At 45.1% G+C, this 19,930-nt stretch overlaps 1 protein-coding gene and 1 long non-coding RNA gene across 4 annotated transcripts in view; one reads left to right on the top strand and one right to left on the bottom strand.

Moving 5' to 3' along the window:
• The first annotated feature begins 554 nt into the window (after nucleotides 1-554).
• On the top strand, nucleotides 555-9,917 carry LOC107179581. Its single transcript, XR_006213419.1, has 3 exons — nucleotides 555-642; nucleotides 6,382-6,610; nucleotides 9,197-9,917. It is a non-coding gene; the product is annotated as an uncharacterized LOC107179581 (long non-coding RNA).
• ZNF674 (zinc finger protein 674) overlaps nucleotides 636-19,930 on the bottom strand; it is a 50,885-nt gene continuing 31,590 nt past the window's right edge. For 2 of the 3 annotated variants that reach the window (XM_042974353.1, XM_042974354.1), the window contains one exon: nucleotides 16,057-18,114. In XM_042974353.1, the coding sequence (XP_042830287.1) occupies nucleotides 16,622-18,114 (1,493 nt within the window). In that variant the 3' untranslated portion in view covers nucleotides 16,057-16,621. Of the gene's footprint in view, nucleotides 725-16,056; nucleotides 18,115-19,930 lie in introns of those variants that run through there. The other variant, XM_042974356.1, reaches the window with a different exon arrangement.

The following is a 19,930-nucleotide window of genomic DNA, read 5'->3' on the forward strand; positions in this document are numbered from 1 at the left end:
CATGGCCATCCTCCCGAGGGCTGTGAGTAGGTACTACGATTGTCTTCATTATATCGCGAGAAAGCAACAACAGAAAGGCTCGTAGCCTGTCCAGAGTCACACGGCTAGAAAACCCCGGGAGATCCTTCTAGCACCTATGCGTTTCTAACGAACGTTCCCGAAATGTATCAACTTTGTGCTTGCTGTGTGCCTGCCCTGCTAGAACACAGCTCCGCCGCGTCGGGGAACTCTGATTACTTTGTTCACTGATGTACCTGCAACACGTCGGACAGGCCCACAGTAGGCACTCAACTTTTTCACTGAATGAATCAAAGCGACAGAGCGGGCAATCAGTTCGAGTCCACAGCTAGGACCCTTATGGGATGACGCAGTGCTTAGCTCCTTGTCTGGCGACAGTTAGGCTGCTACTAAGCGTTTACTCTTAACACTGAACCGAGGCCTTGTGGCTGCTTCCATAAAGTATTCCATCTGGGTTTTCCTCACTTTCACTGCCTCAGAGAGGTTGCTCACTGCATCTCCTGTGCGGTCATTGTTTCCAGGGTCAGGGCGCATCAGTGAGACCACTGCTCACCTCCTGCGGGCTCCGGCTCGGCCGCCCCTGGGCTTCCTAGTCTACAGAAGAGCCAGTCGAGGCCTCAGAAGGTGAGTTCCCTGGCTCAGGGACAGATGCGGTGCTGTGGCCATGGTCCCAACGGAGATGCGTTTGTCTCTGGATCCTTTGGTCCTGCGTCGTTAGGAACAAGAGAGCTCTTATCAGAGTCCTAGGAGGAGGAGCCTCAGCCCAGAGCCCAGGGCCCAGGGAGGAGGCTCACAGGACAGACCCAGAGCCCAAAGCTGAGGGAGGAGGTTCACAGGACAGACCCAGACCCTACGGCAGAGGGAAGAGGCTCACAGGACAGACTCAGAGCCCAGGGCCGAGAGGGGAGGCTCACAGGACAAGTGGGAATATTGCACTTCCAGGGTAAGGTGTTCTAATAGCTCATCTGTTTCTTTAAAAAGGTTAAAATAATTTTAGTTACATAAACACCGTATACTGGACTGTCTCAAATAGTGTAGGGAGCAGCAAAGAACATTTGTGTAGACAGTAGCAATGCACAGAGCCTGACACGGGGCTCGAACTCATGGACTGTGAGATCATGACCTGAGCCGAAGTGGGTCCCTTAACGGACTGAGCCACCCAGGTGCCCCTATCAGCCCCCTTTCTTTTTGTGATGTGTTTCCTGGTAAGTTTCAGAGACCAGTACATTTCACCCCTGAATACTTTCACAGGCATATCATTTAACTATGTTTGTGTTTAATGCTTAATAGGTATTTTAATAAAAAATAAATTCATACATAGCACCATCTGGTATTTGATTGTATGTCATCATGTTTAATATAATCCCTATATATATTTTTCATGCATTTTCATTATATATTTATGCTGATATGACACTTTTTTAAGTGATATTTATTGGGATATAATTTATATATCAAAAGTTCACCTTTCTAGGGGCACCTGGGTGGCTCGGTCGGTTGAGCGTCTGATTTCGGCTTAGGTCGTGATCTCGCAGTCTGTGAGTTCGAGCCCCGCGTCAGACTCTGTGCTGACAGCTCGGAGCCTGGAGCCTGTTTCGGATTCTGTGTCTCCCTCTCTCTCTGACCCTCCCCCGTTCATGCTCTGTCTCAAGAATAAATAAACTGTTAAAAAAATTTTTTAAAAAAAAAAGTTCACCTTTCTTCACTGTACGGTCCCATGGATTTGACAGAGATTGAGTCATGGAACCACCACCATCACCACGATATTAGACTTTTTCATCACTCCCCCCTCAAAACCATTGTTCCCTTTATTCTTAAACTACTCTTTCCACTCCCAGACTTGATCTTTTTTTTTTTTTTATTGTACTTTAATTCTTTCTAGAAAGTCCTAGAAATGAATCTTTTAGTATATGGCCGAATGCAGCTCCCTTCTTTCGCTTAATGCTTTTTAATTTCATCCATGTTGTGGCATATTGTGTTATTTTGTCGCTTTCATAGCCAAGTAATGTTCCAGTTTGTTTATCTGTGGACCACCTAATGCCCACTGCAATTGTTTAAGGTTTCGCGTTATTCTTAAGGAAACTAGTGAACATCTTGCACAGATATTTATGTGGACATATGTTTTTCTGTTTCTTGGATAAATATCTGGAGTGGGGTTGCCTGGTCATATGGTAAGCATATGTTTCACTTAGAAGACATTTCCAGAGGGTTCTGCTAACTAGCTCTACCATTTGGTTTTCCCACCAACAACACACCTTTTGTGTAGGTGTGTAAAGGTATCTCACCGTGACTTGAATTTGCATTTTTGTAACGACTCTCGATGTTGAACATCTTGCCACGTGCTTGTCTCCGCCATCTGTTCATCTTTGGCGAGGTATCTGTTGTAATCTTTTGCCTTTTTTGTTTGTTATTAAGTTGCTATTTTTACAACCTTTTATATACACCTATATCTTTATATACATGCACACACATACAGTATCTGTTATCTTTATATATTGTAGTTGCAAGCTCTTTATCTTCTATGTGTTTTCCCAGTGTTTCCTCCCAAGTTGGGGCATGTTTTGTTCTTAACAGTGTCTTCTGAAGGAGACATCTTTATTTTTGATAAAGTGCAACTTAGCAAGTTTTTCTCTTGTGGTTGATGCTTTTGTGTTCTATTTGTCAAATTTCTTTCTACCCCAGGGTAAAAAAGATTTTTCTCATAATTTTTCTAACAGAAGATGACAGTTTGGTACTTGTAATTAAGCCTGTGGTGGATAATGAGTTAACTTTTATATCCGGTGTGAGGTAAGGGTCAACATTCTTTTATATTCTTATTTTTTGCATACTCCTTTCCATTCGATTCAGTAACATTTCTGAAAAGACTTCTTTCCCAGTTTCCCTAGCACCCTTCCTAAAAATGAGTTGAATACGTATGTATCAGTCTATCTGCATATTCCACATTGTGCTAATTACTGCAGCCTTATATTAAGTGCTCAAATCAGGTAGTGTGAGTCCTCCAGATTTGTTGTTTGTTTTCACAGTTGTTTTGGCAACTCTAGGTCCTTGCTCTTTTCATATAAATTTTATTTTTTTTAATGTTTATTTATTTATTTATTTTTATTTATTTTTTTCAGTATATGAAATTTATCGTCAAATAGGTTTCCATACAACACCCAGTGCTCATCCCAAAAGGTGCCCTTCTCAATACCCATCACCCACCCTCCCCTCCCTCCCACCCCCCATCAACCCTTAGTTTGTTCTCAGTTTTTAAGAGTCTCTTATGCTTTGGCTCTCTCCCACTCTAACCTCTTTTTTGGTTTTTTTCCTTCCCCTCCCCCATGGGTTTCTGTTAAGTTTCTCAGGATCCACATAAGAGTGAAACCATATGGTATCTGTCTTTCTCGGTATGGCTTTTCTTTCACTTAGCGTAACACTCTCCAGTTCCATCCACGTTGCTACAAAGGGCCATATTTCATTCTTTCTCATTGCCACGTAGTACTCTATTGTGTATATAAACCACAATTTCTTTATCCATTCATCAGTTGATGGACATTTAGGCTCTTTCCATCATATAAATTTTAGAATTTGGTTGTCAATCTCTGTGAGGAAAAGCCTGCAGATTTGGAGATTGCATTGAGTCTGTGGATTATAGTTCTGCCAGCTGTATTGACTCTTCTGATTTATTAACATGGTAAAACTCTCCATTTACAGGTGTTCTTGAATTATCTCAGTAAGGTTTTACAGTTTTGAATGGACAGGCCTTTGCACATATTTTGTTATTCCTGTTGTATATTCCTACAGCATTAATGGTGGGAGTGTGTTGTATGTATTCATTTTTTTGCATTTCAGTTTTCTATATTGACTTTGTAGCCTAGGACCTTCCTAAGCATACATATTAGGGGCTAGTAGCTTTTTTGTTGAAAGTTTGGCATTTTCTACATAAACAATCCTATAGTTGTGAATAAAGACTATTTTATTTCTTCCTTTCTAATCTGGATGCCTTTATTCCTTTTTCTTGCCTTATTGTACTGGCTAAGATCTTTGGTACAATGTTGCCTATGTATAGGGAGAGTGACATCCTTGCCTTGCTCCTGACCTTGGGCCAAAATCATTCATTCTTTCACCGCTGGGTATAATTCAGCTTGTAGGGGTTTTCACAGATGCCAGGTAGCAGTTGAGGACATCTTCTAATCCTGGTTTTGTGAGAGTTTTTATCATGACTGGGTACTGAATGTCGCAAATGCTTTTAGGGATTAACTAATATCACTCTTTTTTCTTAGTCTTACATTTTATGTAATTATGTATCTTGTCAGGTTTAGGCCTGTCATTTCATTATTTCTTTTCTTTTTGTCCTCTCTTTTTTGGTTCTTGTTGTCTTGCTTCCCCATTCCTCTCTGGAATATTTGTGTGGTTTTTTTTTTAAAGTTAAACTTCTAGGGGTGCCTAGGTGGCTCAGTCAGTTGAGCGTCTGACTTCGGCTCAGGTCATGATCTCGCGGTCTGTGAGTTCGAGCCCCGTGTCGGGCTGTGTGCAGACAGCTCAGAGCCTGGAGCCTGCTTCAGATTCTGTGTCTCCCTCTCTCTGCCCCTCGCCAGCTCGTACTCTGTCTCTCTCTGTCAAAAATAAATAAACATTAAAAAAAATTTTTTTAAATAAAAACAATAAAGTTAAACTTCTATTTTGAGATAACTGTAGATTCCCATGCACTTATAGGAAATAATACAGGAAGATTCCTGTACCCTCAGGCAGTATCCCCCACTGGTGCCATCTTGCAAAACTATAGTACAAAATACAACCAGGATATTGACATTAATGCAGGCAAGATACACAACATTTCTGTCACCATAAGGAATTTTATAGCCATATCCCTTCCTCCCACCCCTACCCTTACCCCCTCCTTAAGCCCTGGCAAGTACTAATTTGTTCCCCATTTTTGTAATTTTTTTCATTTCAAGAACATTAACAAATGGACTCATACAGTATGTAATCTTACAGGATCAATTCTTTTCACTCAGTATAATTCTCTGGAGATTTATCTGGGTTTTGTATTAGTAGTTTCTTCCTTTTTGTCACCGAGTTGTATTCCACTAAATGGATCAGTTTATCTAACTGTGTAACTGTTCTTTCCATTAGCAATATGCATTGCAGGTTCCTCCATATCTTTTTTTTTTAACGTTTATTCATTTTTTGAGAGACAGAGCACGAGTAGGGGAGGGGCAGAGAGGGAGACACAGAATCTGAAGCAGCCTCCAGGGTCCGAGCCGTCCGCACAGAGCCCGACGCGGGGCCCGAACTCACGAACTGTGAGATCATGACCCGAGCCGAAGTCGGCCGCTATTGAAGGGCATCCAGGCTGCTTCCAGTTTTGGACCACTGTGAATAAAGCTGCTATAAAGCTGTCATTTACACATGTAGGTTTTTCTGTGGACAGAAGTTTCAACTCATGGTTCCTTTCCTTTTGAGGTTTTTGTTTTGTTACATTTAGAGAGAGAGAGTACACACATGCGGAAGGGGCACAGAGAGAGGGAGAGAGAATCCCAAGCAGGCTCCGTGCTGCCAGTGCAGAGCCCAGTGCGGGGCTCAAACTCACGAACCATGAGATCGTGACCTGAGACAAAACCAAGAGTCAGATACTTAACCGACTGAGCTACGTGGGTGCCCCTCCTTTTGAGGTTTTTAATTTTTTTACTGTGAACTCATTTTCAGTGAGAGTTCTTTTCCATGGAAATTCTGTGTGCTCGTTATGATGGCATCCCTGCCGAACTGTTGGGCCCGTGCCACTGCTGGGGCCCAGTGGTTTCCCTAAGGCAGGACCAGCTGTCAGGAATTTTTCAACCTCTGGGTTTTGTACTCTGCTTCAGATGTCCGTGTGGAGTGCATGCCTGCCTGTGGCACAGGACTTGGGTTCTCATTTCCTGTAAGTGACTCCTGATTCTTACTGTTTTCATCAGCCAGGGGGTGACAGCTTTCTAGTTCCTGTTTTAAAAGCTGCAATGTCCTTTATGACTTCCGGCTTTAAGGCAGTATCTCGGTTCTAGTTCTTTGCCCGCCTGTGGCCTGGAATCCACTCCACTCGCGAATTAGAGCCTTAATCCCCCAACTGCAAAGCCATACGTCATCCGTTTCTGTTCACCCCTCACTTTAAATCACATAATAATATTCTTCATTGATCTTCAGCCTGTCTGTGTATTAAGTCTTTTAAATACTGGCCAGCATCTCATCGTATTTGCAGTCAGAGGAGGTGGCAGGGGGCGCAGGGAGAGCCCATTTACGTCAGCCCAAGTCCCGTTGATAGGAGTGCGCAGCAGGACATTTATGACTTAATTTTATCCCATAACATTATATAGAGTAGAAATGATGATTTATTGCATTTTTCCCTAGAACTCAGGCAAGTTGAAGACCAGCTAGACCACCCCAGGGAAAGCCAAGACCAACCTGTGTGGCAGACTGCATTCGCAGACAGGGAAGCACAGAAAGATCCAAGCGGCCAAGAATTCACAACATTCAGAAAAATCATTTATCCAAGCACAGACTTTGTTTCTATAAGACAAAGAGTCTCTAAATATTACTCGTGGGGAAGGTGTTCAAAGTGTAATTTAAACTTCTCTATGTAAGTAAAGACTCTTTAGTTTTTTTTTTTAATGTTTATTTTTGAGAGAGACAGAGTGCAAGTGGGGGAGGGGCAGAGAGAGAGGGAGACACAGAATCCGAAACAGGCTCCAGGCTCTGAGCTGTCAACACAGAGCCTGATGTGGGGCTCAAACCCACAAACCGCGAGATCATGACCTGAGCCGAAGTCAGACACTTAAGCAACTGAGCCACCCAGGCGCCCCAAGGCTCTTTAGTTTTATAAAAATATTACATTAATGGATTTTTCTGCTTTTTGGCAACAATTTTAAGGAGGATAATGACAGTCCCACATCCCCCAACTAAACAGCTATCCTGATGTTTTATAGCTGAAGAAACCATCATAAGGAGTGTGTTTATTTTCTTAAAGTTTTGATTTATTCATTTTGAGAGAGAGAGAGAGAGAGAGAGAGAGAGAGAGAGAGAGAGAATCCCAAGTAGGCTCTGTGCTGTCAGTGCAGAGCCTGATGCGGATCTCGAACCTACGAACTGCAAGATCGTGACTTGAGCTGAAACCAAGAGTCAGACGCTCAACGACTGAGCCGTCCAGGTGCCCCAGGACTGTGTTTAGGACTCAGAGATAGTAAGTGACATAGCGAGCATTAGCCATCTCCTCTAACTGACATTCAGTGCCCTTCATCCCTCCAGACCTCACCCAGTGGAAGCAAGGTGAGGACATCCTGCGTGGTTATTTACTATCTCCGTTTTGTGCTGGGTTGAAACGTTTAGGAGAAAGCAAAAAGCAGACTCGCATTCCCACGTATACTACAGTTGGTCTTGCCAGGCCAGCAGTCTTGCTGGAACGGCTAGGGGGGAGGGAGGGGAAACTGCAAAGAAAAATGCCTTTGGGCAATCGCAGAGCCGTGGTAACAACGAGGACTCGAGGAATGAAAATTCTAGAGAGTGAAGTGCCTTTTCCAGGTGAGCTGATGATCGCTGTCCGTTATCTGGAGGCATCTGCTGAATCTGGGGGCAAGCGGAGGATGGGGCTCGGCCCGGGGTTAAGGACTTTCAGGAGGGGCGGGTAGAGATCCAGAAGAGCTTGTAGAGGTTATATAGGGCCAACTGGGAAACGAAAAGAGCTCCAGGAGCATGACTGCCTTTGTCCAGGGGGTGCTTGCCGAGTTTGTGATGGTGCAGGAGGTTAGCGGGCCCAGGCCAGAAACACAACGTGAGCCCTCTTGTGTTCCGTGCTTTGCAAACAGTCTGGACAGAGCACGAGGTCCGCACAATCGTGGAGGAGGAGGCTGAAGAGCTCAGCTCAGTACCTATGAAGGGGGAACTAAATCTCCAGAAGTCTCACGTCTGAGGAGACAGAGAGCCAACAGGCTCTCTCGGGCAGAAGCGCAGCAGGGACAGCCTGAGGAACGGTGCTGGGGAGAGCTAGGTTATCTTCACCCAGCAGTCTGACCCTGCTCTATCGGAGGTGATCGGTCCCAGGCCTCGTCTGCTGAATGAGGAAAAGGCAAACCCAGGCACCTGTAACCTCCACGGTTTTTTAACATACGCCGTCTGATACAGAAGCTTACTAGACATGAGAAAAGGCAGAGAGATGCGGTTGTTGGGACAAAATGAACAATTGTGGTAGGCATGCTTCTAAGGATGACGCCCACGGACTCTCTTCCTTTTATAATCCGTGCCCCCCCCCCAGCCCTTTGACTGGGTGAAACGTGTGAATATAATGATAGCTGTGGTTACGCTATATTCTATGTCCAAAGGGGGATTATCTGGGTAGCCCTCAGCTTTTTTTTTTGTATTTTTTTTTAAAGTTTATTTACTTTTGAGAGAGAAAGCGAGCGAGCAGGGGAGGAGCAGAGAGGGACAGAGAGGATACCAAGCAGGCTGTGTACTGTCCGTGCAGAGACCGACACGGGGCTCAAACTCACGAACCGTGAGATCGTGACTTGAGCCGAAACCGAGAGCCAGGACTTAACCGACCGAGCCACCCAGGTGCCCTGCCTCATCTTTTCATAGGAGCTTTTTAAAGGCCGTTTTGTCCAGCTGGGTGGCAAAAGAGGAAGTCAGAGATTCGAAGGTGTGGAAGGGATCCAACACGAGAGGGATTCTCTGTTGCTGATGTGGGGAAGGATCCGTGAGCCTCATCCAGGATCTGAGAGCGGCAGCCAGCCAGAAAATGAGGACCTCAGTCCTTCGGCCACAGGAACTGAATTCGGCCAATGACCTGAATGAACTTAGAAGTAGATGCTTCCCCACAGCCTCCAGCTAAGACCCAGCCCAGACTATACCTTGATTCCCGCTTTGTGAGACAGAGAGTAGCCAAGCCCGCCAGGATTTCTGACCTACAGAACTATGTAAACGGGTGGTGTTCTAAGCCACTGTTTGTGGGAATTTGTTTCAGCTGCAGTAGAGAACTAACACCAAAAAACCCACACGAGTTTGATGCTGGAATCCACAAAAGGCACTTTTCAGTATCCATTAATATAACAGAAATAAAGGAAAAGACAAACGGGTGAAAGTTGCTGGAATCTCTAAAAATGGGTAAAATATGTATGCTATAACTGAAAACAAATACAGTAACCAAGAACTCCTTGTGTATGGGTTTTAACAGTGGATTAGACATAGCAGAAGACGGGATTCGTGACTTTGAGGACAACAAGCTTGTCCCAAAGCGAGGGGGCGAAATGCAGAACACCAGAAGCAAACTTCGAGAGGCATTTGGGAAACAGCCAAAAGGTAAATAAAGCACGTATGTTGAAAGAGATCTAAGCCAGGGAGCCAAGAAGCTCTGCGAATCCCAAGCAGGAGTGATAAACTCCTACCATTCCATTTCCAGCCGTGATGGAGGAGCCAGGACTAAACTTCTCCCCCCCCCCCCACGGTAAACAACTAGATGGCACCGATACGGTCCATGAGGTTAGCAGTGTTCATACAGTGGACAGAGGCCATGCGGGATTGTGAAGCTGAGAGTGCAAAGGTAAATGAGGTGGGCCCCTCACTCTGGCTCTCTGCTGGGAGGCACTTAGCAAGATGTGATGTAGGGAGGGGGGGATCCCAAGAAGAGTTCAGCGGTTCATGGGGTGGAGAAAGAGATCAGTGCTCAGGACAGCCGAGGCTACTAGAAATGTCGGGGCACAGTACTACAAAGGAAGGCGTTCTCGACAAGACAGAGCGACAGAAATGGGGAGGCCCCCCTCCCCGAGAAGAATTCACCCAAATCTGCAGGGGTTGCAGAAAAAGCCTGGCAAGGATTTGGTGCGTGTTTTGGCTTGGCTTCTGGCCTCAAGAGGCTATTAAAAGTTCAGTCTAGGAAATCCTTATGAAAAGTTCCAACAAAGCAGATTTATTTTTTTCTTTTATTTCTTTTTTTTTTCTAGAGCGTGAGCAGCGGAGGGACAGAGAGCATCTTAAGCAGGTTCCACTCTCAGCGCAGAGACCAACCTGGAGCCTGACCCAGGGCTCAACCCCGCGACCCTGGGACCATGAGCTGAGACGAAACCAAGAGTCGGACTCTCAACCAACTGAGCCACCCAGGTGCCCACCAACAAAGCAGATTTAAAAGAACCTATATGGCCAGTCACTGTTCTTGCTGAGCTTATGTAAATAATTAGGCCAAGTTGTTAAAACTGGACTTAGTTTGGGGCACCTGGGTGGCTCAGTCATTTGAGTGTCCCGACTCTTGATTTCGGCTCAGGTCACAATCTCATGGTTGGGGAGTTAGAGCCCTGCGTCAGGCTCTGTGCTGACCATGTGGAGCCTGCTTGAGATTCTCTGTCTCCCTCATTCTCTCTCATAAAATAAATAAACAAAAATAAAACTAGACTTATTTAAAAAAAATTTTTTTAACGTTTATTTATTTTTGAGACAGAGAGAGACAGAGCATGAACGGGGGAGGGTCAGAGAGAGGGAGACACAGAATCTGAAACAGGCTCCAGGCTCTGAGTGGTCAGCACAGAGCCCGACGCGGGGCTCAAACTCACGGACTGTGAGATTGTGACCTGAACCGAAGTTGGCCGCTTAACCGACTGAGCCACCCAGGCGCCCCCAGACTTATTTTACAAACAAATGGTAACTTGCCTATCTTTGGCAAAAATTAGGGCGCTTATAAAAGAAAAACATGTTTCAATGACCTACCTGAGTAACTGTTAGGGTCTAATACTGTTTATTATAAACTGGACTAGAGCCTGATTTCTTCTGGTGCCTGACTACAACTCTCCAAACGCACATTTCTTTAATTTGGATTCACTTGAAGACTAAAGCTGCCCCTTTTTCCTGAAGCCCTGCAAACTAAGTACGAACGACATGATGTAAACTTCCAAGAAATCACCACCACAGCTCACGTGGAGGCAGTGTTCATGCCCGTTGCTGTGTGAGCCATTCAAAGATGTCGAGATATTTGAACTGCAAACCAGGAGGGCCCGTCGGACTGCCACCACTGCCCCTGCTGTATCTGAAGGAGCTTCGAGCCCGACATCTCGAAATCTTCTCTACTGGCCATCCTCAGGACTCAGAGACTGATTTATATTACGATCTAATCATCGGCCATGGGTGGTTCTTTGGTTTCCATAGAAGGGCCTCGTGTTTGGGGCGCCTGGGTGGCTCAGTTGGTGGAATAGGTCACTCTTGATTTCGGGGTTATGGGTTCAAGCCCCAAGCCTGGTGTACAGATTATTTAAAAATTTTCCAAAAAATAAAAAGACACCTACAAAAACCCACAGCCAACATCACACTAAATGGCAAAAGCCTAAACACACCCTCGAGCTCATTAAGTTTTCCTTGTCTATACAGACTCTGCTGATAAGCCTGGCATCTCCAGGAATAAAACTGATGGGCAGTCAGTAGGGCAGCTGTTCAACAGGATGATCAGAAAAGGGCAACATTCAAAGAGCAGGAGTCTGGGGGCAATTGCTTCATCAAACAGTAAGGGTCCCAGGGCGCCTGGGTGGCTCAGTCGGTTGAGCGTCTGACTTCTGCTCAGGTCATGATCTCACGGTTTATGAGTTCGAGCCCCGTGTCGGGCTCTGCGCTGACAGCTCAGAGCCTGGAGCCTGCTTCCGATTCTGTGTCTCCTTCTCTCTCTCTCGGCCCTTCCCCTGCTCTCTCTCTCTCTCTCTCAAAAATAAATAAACATTAACAAAAAAAATTAAAAACAAAAGTAAGGGTCCCTTGCTCAGTTCCCAGATCTGAGCCAAATTTTAGATCTAGAACCAATGGTCTGGAGAGGAGCCCATGACCCTCAAAGGAAGGATCCTACAGCATTGTAGCAGGGGTAGATTATAATGCTTATCCTAGCCCCCCGCCCCCATTCCTGAACCTATGGCCATTTATTGGGGCGACCGCGCACTGACCAGATGTTTTTAGGACTATTGGACATGGCTTTTTGGGTTCACTTTAATACCCGGACACTCCAAGCATCATCATGGCCCTCCGATTAGAGGGGGTGCGAGGGCTGAGTCCCGGCTAAGTCTGACTCACAGTGGCCCACTGCACCTTGGTCATTGGATGAATGTCCCTGTTGAGTCCCTGGCCTGTGCGGTAAGATCCTGCACTCCTATTGGTCCTCATCATAGTTCTGTTTAACCCGTCATCCTGGCCCTTGCAGAAACCAGCTGGAACAGGGGGATGATGAGGTTAAACTGCCGCAAGCTCAACCACACAAAATTCCACTTCACAAAAGGAGGTCATGTAGTCCACACCTAGAGATGCTTCCCCGGCCCGTGCACCAGGTGACAGAAGGCTGCCAGCCTTGAGCGGGGCCCAGGGCAGGAAAGCGCAGGCTGTAGCGCAAGCAGCCTTGTCGCTTGGACCATATGAGGTGGCTGACCCTACGGTTGTCATGAGCGTCAGTGGTGGGAAAGGCTGCCCCGGGAGAATCAGGTCCCTGTGAGTCTGGTGCGAGGCCATGGGATCTGCAGTTGAGAATACCACTTTGGAGAAACCACTGCTGGGCCCTGGTAGGGACCAGAAACGCCATTTCATCACACGGCTCCAGACCATTTACTGAATGACACAAAACTGCCAAGTGCTAGTGTGGAGCAAGGGTATACTTGGAAATGGGTCTGGTCTACCATGGGCACGGTCCCTTGGGCTAGATGACCTAGCTTGTCGTACTGAGCTCGACAAGGTAAGAAATGGCTGTGGCAGATAAGAAATGATGGATGGAGCGTCTGGAAGGGCCCTGCATACGAGTCACAGTACCGTCCGTGAGCATTTGGGAGCATAGCAATACCACCTTCTGCAGATAACTATTCTTTGGAGAAGTTTCTAGCCTGCTACTGGCACTCCTCCCTCTGCTGTGAGCCACCCCCCTCAAAGTACTTCCAAGGCACCTAAGGTGCTTTTAAGATGAATTCTAATACCAGAGGGGGAAAAAAATCCATACATTAAATGGTAGGTTTGTGACTCTGGAAAAACAGAAGGCAATTGGAAACTCCAGGAAAATAAAGTACCAGGCAAAAAAGCAAATGACTGTTGGAAACAATTTGCATTTTCTGACGAATTTCCTCATTTTATGTTTTCTTGTTCATATTATGCACTTAAAGACCATGACTTGTATCTCCTATGTCTGAATTGCCTGTGGGTCTGCTTCTACTGTTCACTTTTTTTCTTAACTTGACTCAGGGTGCGCCCGGCAATTTTTAAGATCATGTATTTATTTTGAGAGACAGAGTGAGTGGGGGAGGGGCAGAGAGAGAGGGAGAGAATCCCAAGCAGGCTCTGTGCGGAGCCCAACACGGGACTCGAACCCACGAACGTGAGATCATGACGTGAGCCGAAACCCAGGGTTGGAAACTTAACCGACTGAGCCACCCAGGCGCCCCAGCAATTTCTGACTGAATACCACAATGCGTGAGAAATTGTAGAAACTCTAGATGAGCTTTAGTTCCTGACAGGCTAATTATATAAATGACCTTAATTCAGTTAGGTGGTGAGCTAACTCAAGTTGGGGCATCAATCTTTTAAAGATCCGGTCTATAGCCACTTCCTCCTAATTCCTAAAGTCCTTCAGAGATTCCAGCTGAGAGTCTTGTGGTATTTTCCAGGGCCCTTCATCACTGCTGGGATCCGAACTCCAAGTGTGGTCACCTTGGCACAAAATTCTCCTGAAAGCTCTCCTTGGTACCTCAGGCACTTGGCTGTTCCCCATCTCTGAATTTGTCTCATGCCATTTACCAGTGACCCCCTTGTGGGGAAAAGCTCAGTTTATCTCTCGTCACTTGCCTCCAAGATTTTGCCACTCAAGTCCTACTGTCTTAGCTCAGGGTGCCCTCAGGTCCTAGAAGCCAGCTGCAGTTTTTTGGCACATGAGCGTTTTCAACATGGCTGCTTACTTCATCAGACCAGCAAGGAAAGGCTCTGTCCAATCTACGAAGATGGCAGTCTTATAGGGCATACTCACAGGAGCGACATCACATCACTTTTGCCATAATCTAGTGTTTAGAAGCAAGTCTCAGTTCTGCCCACACTCGAGGGGGGAAGGTTACATAGGGCACAATTCACTGGGGTCACCTGGCACGTGCCTGATACAACTGCTGATAAAAGGACCAGTTGAGGGAAGACGAGCATTCGAGCAGCATTCACGGATAGCACAGTGAAAAGAGCTTTATATTTGGTGTCGGAAGTCAGTTTCGTCTCCTTACTTGTGGTACTTTTGACCATTCGCGACATCTCTTCACATCTGCAAATCTGTTAGCTGGTAACTTACGTCACAGGATTTGGTGAACTATGATGGTACTTTTATTTTTATTTAAAAAAAATTACATACAAGGGCACCTGGGTGGCTCAGTCGGTTAAGCATCCGACTTCAGCTCAGGTCATGATCTCACGGTTTTTGAGTTCGAGCCCTGCATCGGGCTCTGTGCTGATAGCTCAGAGCCTGGAGCCTGCTTCGGATTCTAGGGCTCCCTCTCTCTCTGCCCCTCACCCACTAGTGCTCTCTCTCAAAAATAAATATACATTAAAAAAATGGAAAATAAAAAATCACACACAGATATTAAAAACAAGGGATACCCATTCTCGACACACAAAACATTCTCAAAACCAAAGACAAAGCTGAATGGGAAAACGGATGTGAAGACAGAAGCAAGTATGCACAGAATTATTTTAATCAACTTATTTTATTGGTGGTTTCTGGAAACTATATTCAAAACATTTAAAAATCTATGATCTCAACACCCAAATGACAATTTGCTTAATAATTTGGTATATTTCGTTCCTAGATTTTTGTTCTACATGTCTACCTACTTACAACTAAATAGCAATAAATATAATACAAATATATATGTACATATGTGCATATAATTTTACTTAGCATAAAATTGCTATAGTTCTACCACCCAGAGTCACTGATACAATAGTATTTGTACAATATGTATTTGTTTGCAATGTAAATCATATGGTATAGTTTTATAATCTGTTTTTTTCACAATAGATTACCATGAACATTTCCCCAAATCCTCAAACATAAGATCACTTAAAAAAAATTTTTTTTTAATGTTCATTTGAGAGAGAGAGAAAGAGAAGAGAAGAGTGGGGGAGGGGCAGAGCGAGAGGGGGACACAGAATCCGAAGCAGGCTCCAGGCTCCGAGCTGTCAGCCCAGAGCCCGACGCGGGGCTGGGACCCACGAACCGCGAGATCACGACCTCAGCGGAAGTCGGATGTTTAACCGACTGAGCCAGCCAGGCGCCCCAAGCAAAGATAATTCTTAATTGTCCACATTATCCCACCTTAACGATATATCGAATTTTAATCACTTACCTATTATGGGATATTCAATTTCTGATTTGTTTCACAATTTAAATAATATTGCTGTCACAGGAGATGCTCTGACAATTAAAAATCTTTTATTGCCTCACCATAAAGTGACTACTCTTTCTTACAAGGCAAAGAATGTTAAGTTGTAAGCACTGTTTCCAAGCAAGGTGTGCCTTTTCTGTAAGGGATTTGCATTTTTGCACTGAAGATGATGGGTAACATGTGTGAGATCTCTTTGAGCCCCTTTGTCACAGGGACCCTGATGACTCATCTCCCATTCTACTTAAGGGAGCAATTTTTCTAGTTGTTTAAGAAATAATAGGGGGTGGGGTGCCTGGGTGGCTCAGTCAGTTAAGCGTCCAACTCTTGATTTCAGCTCAGGTCATGATCTCACCCCTGAGACCGAGCCCCGTGTTGGGCTCTGCGCTGACAGTGTGGAGCCTGCTTGGGATTCTGTTTCCCCCTCTGTCCCTCCCCCACGTGCCCGTATGCATGCGCCCTCTCTCTCAAAAATAAATAAACATTAAAAATAATAACAGGGCTGGGGCGCCTGGGTGGCTCAGTCAGTTAAGCGTCCGACTTCGGCCCAGGTCACGATCTCGCGGTTCGTGGGTTCGAGCCCCGCAGCGGGCTCTGTGCTGACAGCTCGGAGCCTGGAGCCGGCTTCCGATTCTGTGTCTCCTTCCCTCTACCCCTCCCCCACTCGCTCGTGCTGTCTCTCAAAAAATCAACATTAAAAATAAAAAAAATAATAATAATAACGGGGAGTCTGCCCCAGCTGGGATTAACAGTTTATGCTCTATACTGTTCTTTCAAAAGTGTGTTCTATTCCAGGGCGAACCTCACTTTCTTCTATTTGACTCCTTGTTAGCAGCCTCTGCACCTTTCCCACAGAATGTTACAGAATATGGAACACATTTCTCTCCTAATTGCTGACATAGTTTTCTAAACTCATTCGACTCTTAGTTTTTCCTCAGCATAAAGACTCTGTTAGGCGATAACATTTACATTCTTTCTCAAGGTTGTCTCACATCAATACACTCATAATTCTGCCACTGTTGAATTCCCTGATATACAATTCACTCGTAAGACCTTCTGGGTGAAAAACTGGTCGCATTTATTACGTGCTTCTGGAATTATATTTTTGAACCTTCTATTACATTAAAGGAACATTAATATCTGAAGAGTTTCTGACATTCTTGACATTGCTAAGATTACTCCCCAGGATGAACTGATCTATAATGAGGTATAATAGGGAAATTCTCCCACGCTCAAGTATATTAATAGGTTTTATCTCCTGTATGACTTCTCTGATGTTTAATCAGAGTTGACTTCCCACTGAAGGCTTTTCCACAGTCTCTGCATTCATAGGGTTTTTCTCCCGTGTGAGTTCTGTGATGTACAATGAGAGTTGATTTCACACTGAAAGCTTTCCCACATTCACTACATTCGTAGGGTTTTTCTCCTGTGTGAATTCTCTGATGTTTAATGAGAGTTGACTTCCTACTGAATGCTTTCCCACAGTTGCTGCATTCGTAGGGTCTCTCTCCCGTATGAATTCTCTCATGTTTTATCAGTGGTGACTTTTCGCTGAAGGCTTTCCCACATTCGCCGCATTTGTAGGGTTTCTCTCCTGTATGAGTTCTGTGATGTACAACAAGGGTTGACTTTTCGCCAAAGGCTTTCCCGCATCTTCTGCACTCATAAGGCTTCTCTCCTGTATGAGTTCTTTGATGGACAGAGAGGTGTGATTTTCCACTGAAAGTCTTCCCACATATGCCGCATTCGTAAGGCTTCTCTCCGGTGTGAGTTCTCTGATGGACAGAGAGGTGGGACTTCCCCCTGAAGCTTTTTCCACATCTACCGCACTCGTAAGCTTTCTCTTTTATAGGAGATCTCTGGTGTTTAATGGGGTTGGGTTTCTCATCAGAGGGTTTCCCATGTTTATTACAGTTAGGTTTCTCACCCGTGTGAGTCCTCGGGTACATAAGGCCGGATTTACCACAGTGGACTCCTTCATAAAATGCTTGTCTAATGTGTGTTTTTTCATGTCTAGTAAGGTGATAGGAACTCTTAAAGGCTTTTGCACATTCACCACATACAAATGGTTTCTCTGCTGTATGAGTTCGCGTATGTTTCATCAGCGTTGACTTCTGGATAAAGGTTTTCCCACATTCGCTGCACTCATAGGGCTTCTCCCCTGTGTGAGTTCTCTGGTGTGCAATGAGGGTTGACTTCTGGCTGAAGGCTCTTGTACATTCGCTGCACTCATAGGGCTTCTCTCCCGTGTGAGTTCTCTGGTGCACAACAAGGTTGGCTTTCTGGATAAACACTTTCCCGCATTCAGAACACTCAAAGAGTTTCTCCCTGGTTTGACTTCTTGGAGGTTTATCGAGGGCTTCCTTATGGTGGAGGGTTTTTCCACGTTGATGAGGCTCAAAGAATTTCTCTCCAGGCTGCGCTGGATAAAGATTAGGGTGGAAGCACGACTTCCAATGTGCCTTACGCTCATCACCTTTCTTTCTTACAGAACTTCTGCTTTGACAGAGAAAGTTTAAATTATGTTTTGAACACCTTCCCGATGAATAATATCTAGGGAGTCTTTGTCTTATAGAAACAAAGTCTGTGCCCGGATAAATGATTGTCCTGAATGTTGTCAATTCCTGGCCACTTTGGTCCTTCTGTGTTTCCTGGTCTACGAATGCAGTCGGCCACAGACATTGGTCTTGGCTTTCCTTGTGGTTGTCCATCTGGTCATGCACTTGCCAGAATTCTGGGGAAAAAAGGCAAGGAACTCATTGGACTTGTAATGGGGTAAATCTGGAGCTGAGGTGGATGGGCTGTGTCCATGCCCCACGAGCACCGCCTCCCCTCTCACTGTGAACATGAAGAACTATGCTGGCCCGTGTTGAACAAAAATAATTGAATCCACAGTCAGGCTCAAAACCAAGAAACTGGGTGTCAAAAGTGAAGTGGAAATTTAAAGTGACGGGGTGACCAGAAACGGAAGCTTCGGGATTTGCAGTGGTAATCCAGACCAAAGGGCAAAAATCTTCAGGAAACTGGTATAGGTAATTCCCGCTTACAGCTAGAATCGCAAGGGCCTTCCATGTTTGTCAAAGAGAAGCCAGGAAAACTCCCCACTGGACGAGGAAATTGGAAAGAAAGATGTTATAAAGCAAAAGCCTAGTTGTGCGACTCAATCCAAAACGATGAGTACAGAGTCCACAAGCTGACAAATTAACATGAAAAACTGGTCCTGCTATTACTAGGTTCCTAGATATGGCAAACCCCAAAAGATATATCTTAGGATTTTATAGCTTAGGACTCACACAACTTCTGTGGAAAGCCAATTCTCACTGAAGAATTCACAGTAAAATAATTTAAACCTCCCAAGGAAATGAACCATCTTGATACTCCCGGTGTCAGCAGATAATCCCATTTCCTAGAACTGTAGCTAACAGAACACTCTAGACTTTAAAATAAATATATTTCAAATATTCAAAGAAATAAGGTAAGAGCTATACTATCGGAAGGGGAAAGGAACATTTGAGAAAAGGAACAAATATAAATATAAAAGAATATATAGGCATTATTAAAGCTCTAAATAGAGAAGTTGAACAGACTAGTCACAGATAAAAACCAACTTAATGAATCAGATGACATCTTGGGAAATCACCCTGATTGCAGCATGAAGAGCTAACAAAATGGAAATATGGTAAGACAAATAGAAAAATGGTGAGTTCCAACACAGGTTTAATAGAAAATCCAAATGGAAACGGTAGAAAGGGACAGGAGCAGGGCACCCGGGTGGCTCAGTCGGTTAAGCGTCCGACTTTGGCTCAGGTCATGATCTCATGTTTCATGAGTTGGAGCCCCGCATCAGGCTCTGTGCTGACGGCTCGGAGCCTGGAGCCTGCTTCGGATCCTGTGTCTCCCTCTTTCTTTGCCCCACCCCCACATGCGCTCTCTCAAAAATGAATATACATTAAAAAAAAATTTTTTTTTAAGACAGGGACAGGGGCAATATGCCAGGAAAAGGGAAAACAGAGCAGCCCTGAGGCTGCTAGGCTTAGAAAGGCTGGCTTGCAAGGTTCAGCCCTGCAGCTTGGGAAACTGGGAGTTCAGCAATGTCTCCACCATCCCCTAACTGATAAGGCTGCTTGTACAAACAATGTGATTTATGCTGAACATTTCCCTTCCTTCTGTGTGCCTGAAATTCTGGTATGTGCAAGGCAGGGCAACTGAGGGTGCTGAGTTTCTACTGGGCCTCCCCGGGCACACATTGCTGCATTTTTTTCCGCTGGGGCAAGTGTGCCCCGGGTGACCCTAGATGGGAGGGAGAGAGCATAAGGCATCCTGTACATGGATTCATCCAGACTCTGCTAGTGTCTTCCCCCCCTTATGACCTAGTGGTATATGTTTACTACATCGCTGTAATAGATCGGAGCTGTAGATACAACTATATGCTGAGTCCCATGGATCCTTCTCGAAAATCACTAAATATGGTACTGGTGTTGGGGACCCCTGATCTAGGCAATATCTGAAGAGATAATGACTGGTAGTTTTCTAGAAGGGAAGAAAGGCAT

Source organism: Panthera tigris, chromosome X (assembly GCF_018350195.1).
Source record: "Panthera tigris isolate Pti1 chromosome X, P.tigris_Pti1_mat1.1, whole genome shotgun sequence".
Taxonomy (NCBI): domain Eukaryota; kingdom Metazoa; phylum Chordata; class Mammalia; order Carnivora; family Felidae; genus Panthera; species Panthera tigris.